The sequence below is a fragment of the Lepisosteus oculatus genome, chromosome 4 (genome assembly GCF_040954835.1).
Source record: "Lepisosteus oculatus isolate fLepOcu1 chromosome 4, fLepOcu1.hap2, whole genome shotgun sequence".
Taxonomy (NCBI): domain Eukaryota; kingdom Metazoa; phylum Chordata; class Actinopteri; order Semionotiformes; family Lepisosteidae; genus Lepisosteus; species Lepisosteus oculatus.
The window spans coordinates 33,922,051-33,941,184 of NC_090699.1; the positions used below are offsets into that span (position 1 = coordinate 33,922,051).

The 19,134-nt window shown below is 35.2% G+C and overlaps 1 protein-coding gene across 2 annotated transcripts in view; it reads right to left on the reverse strand.

Annotated features, from left to right (window-relative positions):
- The window catches only part of ret (ret proto-oncogene receptor tyrosine kinase), a 44,593-nt gene that overhangs the window by 21,198 nt on the left and 4,261 nt on the right, over positions 1-19,134 (reverse strand). For both annotated transcript variants that reach the window (XM_069189118.1, XM_069189117.1), the window contains exons 2-5: positions 3,184-3,420; positions 2,623-2,928; positions 2,018-2,256; positions 935-1,127 (exon numbers count right to left, since the gene is read on the reverse strand). In XM_069189118.1, the coding sequence (XP_069045219.1) occupies positions 935-1,127; positions 2,018-2,256; positions 2,623-2,928; positions 3,184-3,420 (975 nt within the window). The remainder of the gene's footprint in view (positions 1-934; positions 1,128-2,017; positions 2,257-2,622; positions 2,929-3,183; positions 3,421-19,134) is intronic.

Below are 19,134 nucleotides of genomic sequence, written 5' to 3' on the forward strand. Positions count from 1 at the left end.
CTGTCTAGCACAAAAGGTAATATTTAACTTATGAAGTTCTTTGGAGCAAAGAAGTGATTGAAAATTAAATTAATATTTGAGAAATGTATTTATTATTTCAGCATTGTTTTCTTCAAAAAAACGTATAAAGTGTGAGTGAGAAGACACAAATCTGGGAAACAGCAATGCTGCTCAAGAAATTAATGCCTCTCTCTTCAAATACCGTGATAAGCATTATTATCCAAAAGCTATTTTCTATAGGGCATTAACATAGCACGTTGACTGTGCTGCTATGATTAAGATACCAGTCAAAGAGATCAACTACAGCAAAGAGAGAAGATCTGTATGAATTTACATCTTTAGGATAATGACAAGGTCAAATGAACTACTTCCTGATTATAAATGATACAAAGACCTAGTGACACAAAAGGTAAAGAAGATAGTGGATTTAGAAACACATCTTTACTCAGCAGTTGATGGGTGACCGAAACAAGTTGCCTAGCTAAGGTGTTGTAGCTAATTAAATGGGATATTTAAAGAAGCTTTTGTAGCTATTGGGATTAAATATGCAAAACACCAAGTAAGTATGATAGTCTGAAGATTCTCCTCTGACTTGTAATCATTCTAAAAAGCAAAGGAGGCCAATTACACTTTTCCCTAACTTTTCAATTACATTTTTTTCATCCAATTCTCCTTATTAGATCTTGATAATCATTAAGAAAGATCTTGGCTTGAGTTAAACACAAAGCTTATGCTGTATTAAAGAAAATTATGTTTATGTAATAGCAGACCCCTACACTAGAGTCTAAAACATGACATTCATCATAAAATTGGTTTGTTGAACTGAAAAAAGGCACCGATGTTTAAAAAAGGCAATCTATGCATTAATTCTTGGCTGCAAATCAAGGCTGAAGATACTGCACTCTGGCCTCATCTTTTCTTACTCAATACTCACTATATTCATGGACTGTCCCTCGCACCTGGTTGCCAAATTTCTCCTCTTTAAAAATATGTTCTATTTTAAACGTTTCTTTAATCCAGGGGTCGTTGGTCATCATAGTTCCCACATACTTGTTATGACTCTGGTCTTTAGGGTATATTGGCGTGGTGTCTTTATCATAAACCAGCATTTTTCCCAAGACAGCCCCCTGAAAAAGTAAAATCAAACAGTATGATTTATACATCACATTAAATATGACTACACTTTCCACATGCATGCAATTTAAGAAAAGGGGATTAAATATTTTTAAATTATTTTCAAAAATCACAATCCACCAATTTAATGTTCAGATAATATTTGCATGCTAACATCATGCAAAGGAACAAGCAAAGGAGATACAACATTTCGGCTGTGGAGTCTTCTTCCAGTGAAACCTTTACTTGTTGATGTGCAGCCTTGAACATTCTAATATTGTGTCCAAAGTGTAATTTGTATAGCCCATTCATCGATTTTCAAAAGCAGTTTAGTCCACGACAGGGTTGCGGTGAACAGAGGCAGAGAATGTCAGAGAGGATCCACCCTTGATGAGATGCCAGTTCATGGCAGGGCAAACACAAGGTCAGTTTGGAGATGACAGGTAATGTAGGCTGCATGTCTTTGGATTGTGGGTGGAAACTGGAACACCCAGTTAGGTGGCAAAATCCCATATAGCCACAGGGAGAACATACAGTAAAGCACCCCAGATGAGAATTTGAATATGTATTCTTAATTACTGTTACTTTTCAGATGCTCTACAAGATTGCTCATAAAAAATGCATTTGGATTGATCACAAATATATACACACCAAAAATGTTAACACCTTCCTGTTTATTTATAGTGGGTGGCATTTTATCTTAATTATTTTATTGTCATTTCTTGTTGAATTTCAGTCGACAATAACCTTTCAACAATTACAATAATCATTGAACTCATTTTTGGGGTGAATGCCACATGGCCCTCTCCATAAGGGACCTTACTGAGACATTTTTCGAATGTGTTTATCGAATGGCTGGAATCACGCAGGGAGATAGGAGGGTGATCTCAGGATTTAAGCCCACCTCTTTTCGGTTAAACTCGACCACCACCTCCACTGTATCTGTGCCGTTCAGGAAGGGGGCGCTGTCGTCCTCATCATAGACATTCACCAGCAGTGGCTGTGAGAGGCGTGTGAGCATGAGCTCAGTCCTCACAGTGCACTGCACCAGCAGCTCGTACACCTCCCTCTCCTCGCGGTCCAGCGGTCTGGACACTGCCACCTCCGAGCTGCTTTCATTGAACACAAACGGAGATGACTCTTCTGTTACGACAAAGAAAAACACAATTGCCTCATATAGACTGATGTGGACTATTTCTTAAATTCCAGCTTTTTAAAGCATGCATGCACAATCCAAGCACCGTACTGAAGGCCAACAATGATATCACAAAGCACCAAGTCCCAGCTCTTGCTTTCAAAGGGACATAACATGGTTACTACAGTAGCTCTTTCTAAATGATCAGCAACCTAAGACCAAATAAAAATGGTTATATAAAAGGCCCCAAATTAAACACTCTCTTCAATAGCAGACTCCTATTGCAAAGAAAAAAAGATGGATGTATGCATAATGGTGTTTGCGGTGTAAATTAGTTTAAACCAGTTGAGTAAATGGAGTTGATGTTGGGATACCTGTCTCTATGCTGTAGGTTATGGTGAGGTTGGGGCAGAGGTAATGTGGAGGCAGGCGTCTGAGCTGACGGAAAACTCCAGGCAGTCGGTTCTCTTTGATGTGAGGACTGGAGTCATGCTCTGGAAAGCACAGCTGCTTGGGCATCTGCTGGCTGCAGGAGGGTGCTGTGGTGTTGTAGAAGTTGATGTAGATTGACACATCCTGCCCATGGACGGTCTGCCCATGACAGCTCTTATCTCTGAAGGGTTTCTGGGAAGCACGTGCCAGTAGAGGCAGCTTCTTCACAGGACCAGTCCAGCTATTGGCTAGGAAAAAAATTCACTCATCTCAGTACAACAGATCTTTACTTGTTAAGGAATTATGTTTAGGTTTGAAGGAGGTTTAGAGTGTTTCTTCTTACTCTGGTTATTTTGAGACTTTTCCCTATTTTATTCTAGGCAATGTGTTACACAAAATGATGGTGATGCTTTGTTTAATCTCTATCACTTTACTTAGTTAGAATCAAAGCCTTTGATGGAAGTTTCTCTGATGTACTTTAACTGACTTAAACTTAAACTCACATGGTGGGGCAAAATCACTCCAGTCCAAAGTCCTGTTTAATGAAAGGAGCCCTGTTCTCTCATCCAGGTGGAAGAGCTTGATTTTGGGGTACTCGGTTAATTGACGCAGGCAGAAGTGGGCGGTCTCTGACTCATTGTCGAGCATCACATGGAGCTGAAGAATGGGTGTCCCAGCAGGCTGTCCAACAAAGACATTCTCAGAGTATTTTTTCTGGGGAAAGTATAGTGCAAATGTGGCTGTGGGATAAAGAGATTGAAAGCTGCCATTACTTGATGAGTACTTGTTTCCCATTGATCAGTAACACTAATGGACAGTGGATTGATTTTACATACAGTTCTCAGTATTGAATAACATCAATATTGGACATACTGTAAACAAATCGATAAAACAAAAAATGTAATTAAATAATATTTTTTCTGTTAAGAACTTTTAAGTGACAGAATCATAATATCATATCAGACTGTATAAGCATATAAAGTACTGTATATATTCAGCATATCACTGCAATTGAACATATTGTATAATATCCTAGTCAACCTACCCCCACCTTTCATTAATATTGAAGAAATGTTCATATCTAAGAGAAAAACTAGTAGTTTACCAACAACAGACATTTATTCCTGCTTAATCTTTAAATGCATGTGTATCCAGATATTGGTACTCAGAACACAGAACAAGAAAGCCTCTCAGAGCCATAACCGCAGAAAGAACACCAGTAATTATAAAAAGAAAATAGTTCCCAGAAACACATTGTGGATAGATTCATGCTGGCCTATGGAATAATATGTTAACTGATCATTTTTCTGTTTCTGCGTATTAAACACAATACTGCCCCTGGTTTACAGTACTGATGAATAAAAAATGTAATTTTTATTTTCAAGAAAGACTTAGAGAGTTCTACAAATAAAAGCAAAACTCACATATGACTTGTCACCCTATTCTTGTTTAATAAATGTGCAGATTGTCCCCTTGAATTGTTCTTGACAAGCTTAATTACAAAAGATAGTTACATTCTTAAGAGCTTAATCATTACCTATAAAGCAAGAAAATGAATCCATCAAATACAAAAGTGAGTATGTTTTACAGGAAAATAAAGAGGTGGGTACACTAATAGAAATCTTGTTTGGATTAAGTTCCTGACCAAAGACAGAGGACAACCATTTTGGAGGTGAAACCACTGTCATTACAAAACAGACACTTGTGTCATATATTTCCAACTTTGATTCTGTTATCCCCCCTTTGTACTACAAGATCAATGGCAAAACCTCTGAAATGTCGCCGAAACTGTCTGGTTTTGGCTGCTTCATCTGAGTGGCCATTGGGTTTAAATCATGAGCTATGGTAATTCCACTTTAGGGAAACTGCTTTTCTAAATCTACCAATTATAAAAGTCGTTGAGTTCCAAAAAGACTATTCTCTAAGTAAAAGCAAATTTTGTTTATGGTAACACAACAATTATGCATTGTTAATATGTAATCTAAAAGAAAGTTTCTGCAAAGTTCAGAAGTTCATGCTCTGATCCTCAGTGAAATTCAGTGAAGCAGTCGACAGAAATAAAAGCAAAAAGGGTATAAGGTTGACAACATGGCAGAGTATCATTTACTGACACTCACAACACTTTGTGTAAAAAACATGCATTCAAATGCATTTCTTGTATTTTCCTCTTTTTTATTATTAATTAATATTTTATTAATTTGACTAAGGCCCCATCGGCAAAATATCTTGGCCTCCAAAATTTATAGTTATGGGAAGAATTAAGTGGTAGAACATCTCCGGTTTATATCATACAGAAAAGTGACAAAGGTGAAAACAAAGTTGACAAGCAGTCTTATTTTATTAAATACTGTAATCCTAAAAAATAAAACATATCCCAAATAAATTAAATGATTTGGTGCAATACGTTTATGTTTCTTGTATCCCTCATTTCACTTAGGAATTTTATAAATTTAAGTTTCACAGTAAGTTTGACAGGTGTTTTTTGTATATTTTACGTATGTACATTATGTACATTAACAATACCAGCATGACTTAAAACGTAGTGAACAGAAGCAACAGAAGATTCTGGAGACATCTTATGATCACTTATGTAATGCTGTTGCATTTCTGAAACAGTAAAACACATTGTGCAGTTTAAAGGGTTGTAGGTATCTGGAACGAACTTTCCATCCATGTTACTGATGACAGTTCCTCAGGATTCTTTTACAGAATGACACAATTACATCATTGGATCCATAACAATCAAACAAAAGCCAATTTGGTGTCCTCTTTTCATGTGTTCCTTAATTTAGTCTAAGCCTATGTAAATTAATCAAATTCAGTATGTGATGTAGTGTAGACTAATATCTAAATCCAGCAGAGGGAGACATTCTCTCATACATTTCAAAAGACACTGTGATGTACAAGGTTAAGTAAGTGTACAGTCATGTTTGAGCATACTTGATTTATTAAAGTGAAATACTGTACCACCATCTTAAAATCAGCATAAAGTATATGGATTTTCTACAAAGACTGTATTTGAACGGTTACTGGTTTAAATATTATTTATTTGAGGTTAGTTGTGTATCCCCTTGAATTACAAATGTTGAGAACAGACTTGAGATTTCATTAAAACCGTGCTTAAAATCAGAGATCTTGTGAGCTTTGTAAGATTGCCAGACATCCTATTTTTCTTAGCAGAATGTGAAGGTACTGAGAGCGTGGAAGGCAACTTTTCTTTTTTCAGACAAGCATCAAACCTTCATGAAATCACCTAAACTGGGATAAGGAAGGAGGAAGGGCTTAAAGCTATTCAGCATACTATCTAAAAATATTGTAACATGGAAAGTGAAAACCAAAGACTTGGTAGAACAGAGAAACCAAAGGCAGGACTTTTTTCATTTCTCTGGTCTCTTGCTATGTGCCATTAACTCCAAACCCTGGATTGAAATTCTACTCCCAAAACAGGAAAAATCATAATGGACCCATGTATTCACAAAGAAGCATGAACACCAGCTTTTCAAATTGCTATTCATGGTTCAAATGCACATTTTACTGATACATTTCGCTTCCTCTTCACTTTAAACAGGGAGATTTATTCACCAAAATATCTAAAAATGAATAATAAACCTCAACATATAAAACTATTCAGCTTTGGTAGGCTCATATACAATTATCTTTTTAAAATGAATGATAGGAATGTATTAGATTGTGTTGCTATAACCTAACAAAGCACCTAAGCCTTAAAAATAAATTCAACCACATTCTACAAAAAATATTAAAAGAGCTGTTTAGAGAAAAACATCACAAGAACACAAAGCTAAAATTGATTTTCTTTTAACCAAAAAAGCAAAAATGATGGACATAACATCTGCTAGGTCTTGCTGATATTGTCTTGACTTGCAGAGGGGATCAATGCAGGGAAGTAAAGTGACCTACATTAGGGGTCACACAGTGATTCAGAAAACCTGGATTCACTAGTGAGGCCTCACATCTCAGAAATGGAAATATTAAAACATATGTTTTTCATTGGTTTACATCATTCAAAACTCAATTTACTTCCTAGAACCAAGCTAATAGAAAGCAATTGTTTATATAGATGCTAATGTGTGTTGTTCTATCACTTGTATGATAAAAGTAACCTAGAATACGAAACAAGATGGGATGCTTTAAAAGAACAAGGACAGCAAAGTAATGTTTAATAACATTGTTTCCTCAAATATGACACTTTAGTGTCAGTACGTCAGCTAATATGACACTACCATACCTTTCTAGAGTAAGTTCCTTGCTCTACGTGACCATTTTGTCACCCCAAAACAGCCTCAATGATCTTAACTCATGGGTTTGACCTTTGGAAACTCCTGCCAGGATTACGTACTGAAGTCAGACCAATTCAATATGAACATATTGATTTCCACTCTCATGGGAGTGGAAGACTTTTTTATAGAAGGGGTTGGGTTTACAATAACACAGGCTTTTCCAAAATTAAACCCATTCTCTCCATTCTGAATGACACTTCTACGTTCGGCCCAGTTTTATTGCATGATCCAATTTACATCACTGTTACAGCTTCACCCTTTCAAGATCAAGACCACAGGGAACTTTAAAGGTATGACTCGACTACAGGATGAATTGGAGTTCAACAGAAATAGATCATACTGTAAGTACATAGAAGGCAATAAATGTGTACTTCACAATCATTATATCTGTTTAGAATATTTGAAAATAACAGATTTCAAAGATAAAGTGGGTGATGTAACATGGTATAAATTTCATTGACATTTAAAAAAATCTAGTTTAAGTACTGTGACCTCAATTTCAGTTTTACTCCAGGTACTGTACTGTATATTGTTTTATTATAGTTACCTTTAAATTCTAAATTGATTATAACAGTGCAACTCCAGTAATCCATAAGAAACAAAATTATCAAGAGTAATATGAAGAAACAAAGAGAGATGCGTCACTCTGAACTTTTATACTCATCAAAAGACATATTTTCGAACCTGGCAAAAAATTAAATCATGGCAGAGTTCAGGATTTTACATTATATACTGTACATAATAAAATTGCTTTAACAGCCACCTACAGGTATAAACCCCAAAGATTAATACATTCTCTTCTGCCTTTGGCTTTAATTATCTTTCTTTCCTACATACTCCACACAGACAAAAGTCATCAGTCTTCATTATATCCATCCAGCCATGAACATTTACAGTCTGTTCACGATATAGTCGAGAGCTATAGCAGGGCTACCTCCTGATAAACTGCGTATAAAACAGAAAGGTAAAACAACAAGTAATTTTAAAAATAACTCATTTATTGTTGCTGTATAATTTAAGGGAGCTACAGTAAAACCTGAATACTAAGTTAATTCATTTGGCAATGGTTTTGTTCATTAGAGGCCTTGATTGATAATACTTCTCAATTCAAACACATCCTTTTTCATGGCAACCTTTACAGCACTTCTGCACTTCTCACTATTTGGTTTAAAATTGATTGATCTTAAAAACAGGCATTAATGAACAGGCATTTAATGATTCATGGGATTTTTTTAAAGAAAGTATGGGGGATTGTGGGTTAACATAAAAGTGTTTAGAATTAAGAAAGTGCTAGTTTGTTTTGCTCTATATAAAATCCATTACTAAACATACCAGTTGGCACATAAACATAAGCAAATAAACACCCCCAAGCAGACATAAGCAGATATTTCTCTTTACTCTGGAACAGGTATAAGACACACAAAATCAAGCATGTACCATAAAAATATGCAGTACCAAGAAGACAAAATACCTTCCTGTCTCCTTAATGCTTATGACACAACTCTAGTGATGATGTAGCATTTTCTTACAAGCTTAAATATACTGAAGGCTGACACAATGCCATCTCATATATATTTACAGTACAAGTCACGTCAGGTGGCCTTGAACTCTGTTGCTGAAGAACAGAAAAGATGATCATGTAGGCTGATGACAGTATTGCTCCACATATACTTTCAGGGTCTATTACAATATAGTCAATCACACACTTTCATAATTCACAAGAGTGTGAATTAATGAAATAATTGAAAGTAATTAGATCCAGCATAATCTGCATCTTTTAATGTGTTTTGCCAATGTGATTAACTGACTATAATTGCCTGATTATAGTATTTACTTCATGTATAATTGCAGTAACTGGATCTACAAACAGTATGCAACACAGGAAATTAGACTCATTGTAAATAAGCATTATGAGCTTTCTGGCAAATAAGCAAAAAATGTTACATTCCAGATTATTTTTTCAAAGATTGAACTGTTGGAGTATGTGTAGAGGACGTTTCTACAAGCAACATGAAACAGAATCTGGCATAATGCATTTTAACAGTTACAGTATTCCAGCTCATACATCTTCAGTTTTAACTCTGCAGGGAATTCATAAAAATGACACCATGAAATAGTAAGGTTTACTACCTGTAACAAAATGCAACTCATTTACAGAAGAAAAAAAAAACTTTGTTAAATCACTGAAGGCAGTCTACGTGTGAGAACTTGAGAAATTTAGTGAATGAGATTAACACAAAATAAGATGTGCCATTCGGTTATATAATACAGCAGACTGTGCCAAAATTAAACCTGAAACAGCCCATGTGAGTAATGAGACACATGAAAATTGTGCCAACAGAACAGACATTCCAGCATTGTCAGGCTGCCTTAGGGAATTTTCCCTCAGGGAGATGGATGCTCTGCAGGCTCTGTCCAACTCTTTGGAAACTGGGTTAGATTTTCTGCTACGCTAAGTGGCACAGAGTTTAGAAAGCTTTATGATGTATATTCTGCCCTTTTATTTCTTCATCTAATTTGTATTTGTCGTACATCTTTGCTGTTCTTCGATTGTCTAATACACCTTTTCTTGTTGCACCACATACTGTAATTTCTATATGGGAAGGGTCACCAAGTTTGCACCATTTCACTAAATTTGTATCCCCTTTTGTTCAGATGTTGTGTGTGTTTGTTGGCGTGAGGTGTGTGTGGATAGTATTAATATAACCTTGGCTCAAATTGCTAAAACAAATTACTATAATTCTGTAATCCTTTACTTCCACTATTCTACCACAAAAATGATCTCCATTCTAATTTCATCACATTTGTTTTGCTCTTGAAGCATTATATACAAATTATATCAGCCTTTGCAGTGCCAGACGCCTTGAAGAAATATTATAATTTGAAAATTTGGTAACCATTAATAAACACTGAAACACAGAAGTATTCAATTGTACTTTTAATATACAGTACATAACATATACTGTATACTGTATATACAGGTATATGTATTGTAAAAATACATAAATAAAGAAGTCTTATGTGTTTATTCTTTGTATAGGAGGCAGCCCATCTTATGATCTGTGCTGGGATCTGTTGTTACTGATCTTACATGCAAGTTTGCTGAGACTCCAAAAATTAAACTGGTCTCTAAATGTTAAATTTTCTACTAATATTTTTCCCCACGAATTATGTTCTTGTTTTTAAAAAAATGTATTTTCTTTTAAAACTGCTAGTGATTTCCATAAATCATTAGCGGTAAGATATTTAACATCTAACAGATTACAATACTGAACTGGTTTGGAAAAGAATGCATATAGTATTACATTAGGTCTGACTCAACAGCAAGAAAAATCGGCCTGTCATGACTGTCCTGTTCCTGTTCACAAGACATTAAATGTAGATTCGATCTATTAAATCTTGATCCACACCTTCCTGTTTCCAACTATTATTCACTAGGGACAAGAACATCCAAGAATTGAATGCTTTGTGATTGGTTGTAGTACAGGTGAGATAGGTGATTTAACCTGCTTGGTTAATGGGTAGCCTCCTGGCCATAGGATGAGGAATTTTGATCCCCATTCAGACTGAGTGAACCAAGTGGTAACTGCAAGGTGGAGATGGGGTGGAGGAGGGATGCTTGAGTCAAATGCAAAGGGATGTGTTTTGGTCAATATACTGTATAGCTAATTTCTGTAATGATTAGGAACACCTGTGTGAGATTGACCTGTTGTTGTTATCCCTCCCGAACTTCATTTAATAACTTCCATTTTGTGTAAACCTATCACATCAAATTGATTCCAGGTAATCTCCTTCTATAACCCCTGCTTCTCCTTCTCTCAGTACCACAATGGAAGGCATTACCTTTACTATAATTCTGCAAGTTGCTTTGACCATTGGCAAATTCCTCTCTCACTCTTGTTTGCTGGAAGCTAATGTAATGATTGCTGCTACTGTATATAGCCCTGCTCTGGCACACCTCTGGCTCTGGTTTCAGTGGATGAGGGCTACATTTCATGAAAAAAAGAGAAGCTGTCTGAAGTTGATGAATTGGTCCTTGTAAGTTTAACCAACCCCGGGGACAAAATGTCACCTGTATTTCTTTAAAGAAGTAAAACTTCATGGGTAATTGAGTATACTGTATGTGAATGTCGAAAGCAACCAATCCATTTTTCTCCTTAGGCCTCAATAAATATACATTTCCGTAATAAAATATGAATTGATATTGAAAATACAAATTAATCAGAAAAAATGTTCATTAGTTTATCACCTGGCAAAGGCATACTGTACATTTAAGGAAAAACAGTAAAGTCTAAGTGCCTCAGTGACTTCTACAAAGCATTAATCATTACCAGTTCTAGTTGTACATATTACAGAGCCACCACTGAAAGCTAGGGAGTTTTTTTCAGATGCATGCCAAAGTTCCTTAATGAAATTAAAGATAGAGCTTACAGAGATCCCAAATAAATGATGGCAGATACAATACACATGGTTTTGTTTGAAGTTTGATCGCTAGATTCAATAATGCTCTGATGTTTTTCAGTTATGTGACTTATTTCACAACAAGCATACTTTAGGATTGCAAAACTAAAATGCAGACATAGTTCAAAGAAGTTCCTGCAATAAAAAATAGAACTGAAATGGGAACCCATGTAATTAATTAAGTAATAAGTAATATTAGTTTATTTTAAAAGAAAATGGAACATTTAAATCATGAGAGATCTTATTATATATTTTTTCAGCTATTTAATAAGATTAATAATTTCAGAGAATTTACATGGCATTGAAGAGGAATATGATGAGTTACAGAAAATTAAATGAGAACACCTGTTTTTATAGATTTCAAACAACAGCAGAAAAACTATGCTACACTCTACTCTAAAGGTTATTAAGTCAAGTGTTTGGTTACACAGGTCTGACTGCTAATAAACTTTGAAATTCAAGAAAGTTTTGACATACTATGCTAAAACCTAGCTCATTGATATTATTTTTAAAAGCTAAATTAATATCTGCAATTAAAATACATAAACTAAAAAGATTCTACATTATAAACGTGCAATAATCATTACCAACCATTTACAGTATGTGCAAAAAGGGAGCAAAGAGAGACCAAAGATTTTATTTTCTTTATTACAAGGTGCTATTGTTTGTATTGATTTAACAGACAGATTGAATACAGATAAAAATAATATATATGCAGTACTGTTATTCAGCATATAAACCTTCAGATTTCTTAAATGAGAAATTTGGATTTATTTGGAATAATAATTATTCTACTTCTCTGATATAGTGTTCTTCACTGATGATCAAATACCTAATGTTTTCCTATGCTCTGCTCCTTTAACAAACAGGTTGTGTATGTCCCTGGACCCAGGCAACACTAGATTATATTTTGCCTAGAATTTGGGGCTGAAACATCTTTGCAATTATTTTCAGAGCTAACTGAATCCTTTACTTTCAAAAAAGTTACCGTGGTAGATATGCCAGGACATACTGTAGGTACAAACACTGACTCGCTCTTCGACAATGTGTCGGTGTTGTACTGTTTAAAGATTCATTTGGTCTAAGTGGAAGAAGAATTAAATCACTTCTGTGTAAAAAGGCACTTCCCCCTTTCTCCAAGAAGCAATCCATCTTTACATCTTATCTGCTCAAAGCAAAGGCATCCATGTAGATACTGTACTTCTATTAAGGGACACCAACAGAGGAAACATGTAAATTAGTGATGTCTCTAATCAAAGTTTTCCCAAACACAGTACCTTTTAATATACAGTACTCTATAGTCACCCCCCTGAACTGCTGGATTTTCCATTTTCTTTCACCCCACCATGTAAAACTACAAATAGTTACATGATCTTGAATTTTCAATCAAACACTCATATTCAAATGGAGACATCTGTATTTTGTTGCGTTTGAAAAACTCAGATAACATATATATGACAAAACAAAAATATTTTGTCCAGATGTTTTAATTTCTGTTTTAAATTAGAAGGGCAAGTTTTCATGGAGTCAGCTCATGGCTACAAGTTAGGCATAAGTGAGAACCGTGACACTGAGAGTCTTGATCTTAGCATGATGAGATACTTCATTCCAGCCAGGTCTAGACCCCAATTAATATACAGAATTTGAAGCCAAGCTTTTTTTTTGAGTACTTGCGGAAGCTAATGAGGTTGTGATGAGCAGTGTTGTCAGTAGATAGGCTAGGCAGTAGAAGGACCATTAGGAAGGCCTTGATTCAGCACTCTGGCCCTCAACTGTTAATTCATCTATTTGGAACATACATTTAAATATTTCCTATTGACTAGTGAAGCGATTAAAGTGGATTAAACGACTCTATGAATACAAGCCAGAGACAATATACACAACTGTAACTACATTCTTCTCCATTTGTGATTCATGTACAAGTACAGTGTTAGCTTGTAAAATTCAGGTCTAGCCCAGGTCTAGCCCAGTTTGAAAGATCCAAATATTTACATATAGCCAATGCTAGTATTAAAACCCCCAGGAACATAATGAAATCCTGGACAAGAAGTATTTGTTTTTTACTGTATTTAGAAAGAAGTTTACTATTTTAATCACAAGTACTGTACTTGTACTGTACTATCAACAATGTTGGACATTCTCTTAACCTTTAACCTTAATCTTAACCTTTAATCTCTTCTCTTTTACAACACTACTGTGACTGACCCTGGATCTGTTTTGCACTCTTTCCCACTTGCAGACAGTTCTTCCACACAGTTGTGTGCAAATGAACAGTACCATATGGCACACCGTAGGAATCTAAACCTCACTGTCTCACTATGGCTCTAGCAGGGGTACAAATGTGAGGAACCCTGGACTGATTATGTGTGACTGAGAGCAGGAAAAGATGTAAGGGTCACTTTCAGATGTCTGATTTCTACCAACATGCACGACATGACTTTATAACAGTAATGATTATTGATTAAAAAAGTGAGGATGATAAATTCCACAAATGAATAAAAATAAATTAAAAATGCATTAACTGCATACTTTTGGAAATGTTGCCTGTGATTACGCCAATGTATACCGTCATATCCCCAGACAAACAATATGAGGCCATTCTCCTGAGAGTTGATGATGGGATAAAATAGATTAGTCAGTGAATCTGAAGCACATTCTAATATCAGATTATGTCATGCTAATGTTACTTTCTATTATCGGCAAAGCAGTTTATTGTACAATAATGTAACTACTGTATTTGTGGAGCTGAATATAACACAGATAGTTAAGTTATCAGAAGGGATTAACCTTTTAACTTGATATTTTTTATAATAGTGGATAAAAAAAGTATTATTGATGAAGATAAACAGAGGTAGTGACTGTAGTTTGGCACAGCCACAGGAAACACGATGTGAGCTTCATCTCCTAGTACTTAACCTACTTCAGTGTTGACCTTAACACACTCTGAAATTAATTGCAAGCCATATTGCCTCATTTAGCATGGAGACACGCTGTTATATTGATACATATATGTATCATTGCAGGGTCTGAAGTACACAAATGAGGGATTGCTCTCTAACCAAGTGTTCACAGATCCTTTGAATATTGTTCAATTTAGTTTTGAACATCTGAAAGCTTTGTAAACTGACTTTGCTCATGTTACTGTTGGTGGTGTTGAAAAAACCATGAAAACATGGTGTGCGTTTTGTTATTACAACAGAGTCTTAATCATAATTGTATCTCAATGAAAATAAATTGCATTTCTCCACTTATTTTACCTCCAAAACTAAACTAAAATGAAAACGGAGGCCTTTAACTGATCCACTATTAAACATACAGATTTCCCAATATTGTTGTTACAATAGTTGTTATAATGTTAGTTGCAAATCTAGCAGGCTGACAATATGAATCCTGGCATAGAGACATGAACTATGATTATGAAACCCTCAAGGGCCTTTACATTCGAACTATATGTAAGGCTGTTTAAAACCTGTATTCATTAAAAGATTAAAGGTCTTATACTTTTTTAAAATATGGGTTTTCAGAGATAATGTGTTACGTGATGTCCATTGAAATGCTTGGATTTTCTTCTAGCAGTTCCATTTTTATTAATTGCCATATTAATTGTATTATCTGGTAGAAAAGTTATTTTTTGTTTTTAATTAGGAAATACCTTTTAAGTATGGACACAGCAAATAACAGGAATACTCAAAACAGTCTGTTGTGAAAAGTGTATACATGTGGTTCCAGGATATAAGAAAAAGAGCTACAAGGCTTAGATTTCATATCTCAACTACAACACTTTCCAGTAATGTAAACGACTGGTCAAACATGTCATGCATCACTGACCACTTGAAAATAACTTGACAGAGAGCACGAGAAAAGATAAAACCCTTTAACACCATGGGACCTCTTTATAGCACTGCATTGTAAACTGAAAGCCAATGACTTGTGCCCAAAAATATTATGCAAATGTATCCCCTCAAACACACAGAGATCACCAGTGACATGAGATAATTTCAGTCACATATTAAGGGTTTCCTCATTTCTGCACTGCATGCTTAGGTCATGGTATGATATTAGATTCTGAATTCGGAAATAATTTTAGATTTAAACAGTTCTTATCAAACTAACTTAGTTACCACACATATAAAATATCTATTGCACAGGTCTAGGCCAATGTATGTTTTATTTCATTGGGTTCATGCTCACTGGGGAGCTGGGTTTAATTCCTTGGGTGCCATCTGCATGGAGTTTGTATGTTTGAGTGGGTTTCCTCTGGGTATTCCACTTCCCTCTCACAGTCCAAAGATGTACTGGCATGGTAACTGACTTCTATAAAACGGGCCCTGGTGTGAGTATGTGTGTTTCTGTCTGTGTGAGCCCTGCAATGGAATGGTTTTCCATCCAAGCTGTATTCTGCTTTGTACCCATTGCAGGTAAGGATTAGGCTTCAGCATCACCCACAACCCTATACTGGATAAAGTGCTTTAGAAAATGGATGAATAAATGGGTTCAAGCTCTTATTTTCCCTGAACTTTGAAGGTGTTTTTAACTCTTTAAACAATTATTGCAGGAAAAGTAATCAACACTAAGTTGACATACAGGTTTATAGTACTCCTTTATAGTATAGTAAAAAAAATATTTTGGATATATACTGGTAACAATCACTACCTGCTATACAACCAAAGAGTACATTGGAGTTGTTAATTTAGGAGATCTTGTTATTACCTATTGCAAGTTTTGAAAGTTTGATTGTAGTTATAAATAAAAAAACAAAGACAGTTTACCTGCAAGCTATGAGAATTTGTAACACAGGGATAGTCATTTTCTATTGCTGCCAGTGGGATTAGTATACTTCTGCGTCTGTTTATGATGCTGTTTTTCTAGTCCTTGACACTGATATCACATTCTATCCTTTCCCAATTACTCCCCTTGTTTCCCATCTTTGAGTCATATCATTGCTGACTTCAAATGGTCTTCAAGTAACGATATGGCAGCTGGTCAGAAGGATAAAGCTACTGTAAGTGGTAGCGTGCCATTAAAGTCAACCTTATTTAGTGTGTTTTTCACTGTTGCCATGCTTACTCATCAGTGATTTGATTTTCAAGTCAAATCTGTAAATTGAACACTTCTGATTTTTCTAAATAAATCTTTTACCAAACCATTTTTTAAATTTGGTGCTTTGTAGTGTGCATTTGTCCCTCTGAGACTTGCACTGCTGATATAAATGAGAATCCACTCCCTGCAGCCTATAAATCAATATTTTGTATGTGATACAGTATGTTACTACTGTAAATACAATATTCTCTTTGTTCTACAGCTTGTGAATATGCAGAAATATTCATTTACTGGAAACCTTCCTTGCTTGACTCGTGATCTCATTTTCTTTACATACTCCACAGTTGTTCCAGAGGCATACTAATTTCATGTTTTCCTGCATTATTGCATATTTTCACATCAGATTACTGTATATGACTAATCATCAGAAGGCAGACAACAGGAAGACTGGAGAAAACAAGTCTTTGAAGAGTTACTGTAAAACACCACATCAGATGAGGCACAGAGTGCAAAAGTCAGTGTTTGCAATGTTTAAAGACAATATGCCAAAGTTTGAGTCAAAACGTATGGTTGAATGCGCCAATAGAATAAAGTATTCAGTCAGTTAGAAGAAAAGCTGGAGTAATATTGTTGTGACTATATGGAGATCCACACATCCATCCCCCAAAAAAAGTATTACTGTTTCTATTCAATTTTCAAACACCATTATTTTGGGTGGATATGCACACTGTAGCTTTACACATTACGTGAAGCAATTAAAAAGACAAACAAAAGTTCAAATACATAGTTAAAAGTATACAATAAAGTAAATCAATTAATGTTCTGTTAGAACTGGGCAATGCACCTCACCTCAAGAATATTTTGTACACTTTTGGTGTACTGTACTTTAGAGAAGACCATCCAGAATCATTCCCACTTTCAAAGTAATGTCTTACTTTGGATTGGTGAAAGAATAGAAACTCTTTAGTCTCAAAACACTATGACAGAAACGGATACAAGTATTCAAAATCCTAAAAGGCATTGATTGAAAAGTCAATCCAGTGGATATCTAGAATTAACAGTGAAACATGAACCACAAGTGCATTTAAAACTAAGAACAAGAAACACATCTTTACCCAATGAATTGTAGGAGTAACGAGCTGGATGAGGTCCTCAGATGAATTAGCTTCACAAAACCAAATCAGCTAGAATAGCCAAATGGTTCCATCTTGTTAAATATTCTTAGGTCTTAATAAAATAACATCTCAGTATCCAACAGATTAAATGTAATGAGAAGATAAAAAGTGGTAAAGTTATCGTCCGTTACCTCATTCAACAGGCAAAACAAAATAAACAAATAAGCACTACATTGGACCTCTACAAAAAAAAAACATCTGGACCGTAAAGGGTTTCAGCACTGAATGTGCACAGTTGCTTAGACCTCAATGTATGTTAAAAAATCTAGAGACAGCACAGGTCCATGTCCTGAAGGGGCTGTTTTAATGCTCTTTAACAAAAAGAAATCAAACCAAAAAAGAATGACAGATGATCAAAATATTTCCCATTCAAATGCAGTCGAGCTAGAAAAGGGATTATCCAAACATAAATAAAATCACTTAAAAGAGACTTTTGAGTAATAAAATAGGTCAACCCTATGAAGATGCTTTCTGACATGGCTTAGCTAACCAAGAACTAATTCAGGCTAACTTGGTTCTGCATTTGATAAGAACTTCAAGCTTCCCAGTTTCGGTGTGTGAATGAAGGGGGATAAAGTTAACCCAAATGCTTCCATAAGGTTCTTGGAAAATTAAGTGTTTTGATACTAAATGCAATAATAATAAAAATGGATTAGCCTCCTTTATTAGCTTTGTAATAGTATAAAATGACCTCAGGTGAGCCCTCAACAGTGACTGTAGTTGTATTTTCTAATACCTGAAAACTTTCAGCTTTTCCTTTGTTTCCATTACACCTGAGGAGGCCTCAACAGACAAAATGTTGCATTTATCTGTTTACTTTTCAGTGTAGAAATTAACTTCTACTATTACATTGCAGTCCAAACACTGTCACCACTCCCAAATTGAAAATCTTTATTAATACTGTTTTCAAAAACACAGAGGAGCCGTGAAGTTATTACTTCATGGTAAGACAGCTAACTTCTCCTATAAAAACTGTATTTTTAATCTGAAGATGAAAACCGATAGCTTATAAGATCTAAGGTCATAAAATAGATTGTTACAGATGCTAAACCATAGAATTATTACATTAAAGTTACACTTTCAGTATCTAAAACTCTGTATAGTGAACATACAAAACTAGTTGTCAGTTCACAAATGTATACTGTAAGTAGACTACCTCATTTTTTAAAGTGTCAAAATGTACACAATATTCTATTCAGTATTTTCATTCAAGAAATATCACTGGATATCTATTTTAGAGAACTACTGATAAGAACCCTGTATCTTTAATGAGGCTGTTTACCTTTTATCTGCTATCAAGGCCGGATGCCCTATTATTTTACTACCAGCTTCTTTTTTCTTTGCCAGACAAACACTTTCTGTTTGCACTGGGTCCATTGCACCTGCTGCACACCTGCTTACCATGTCGCTCTGATCTGGAAGGCTTTGTTTAGGATGGATTAATAAAAGAGTTTGATTCAGATTCTGCGTAAGAACCCTT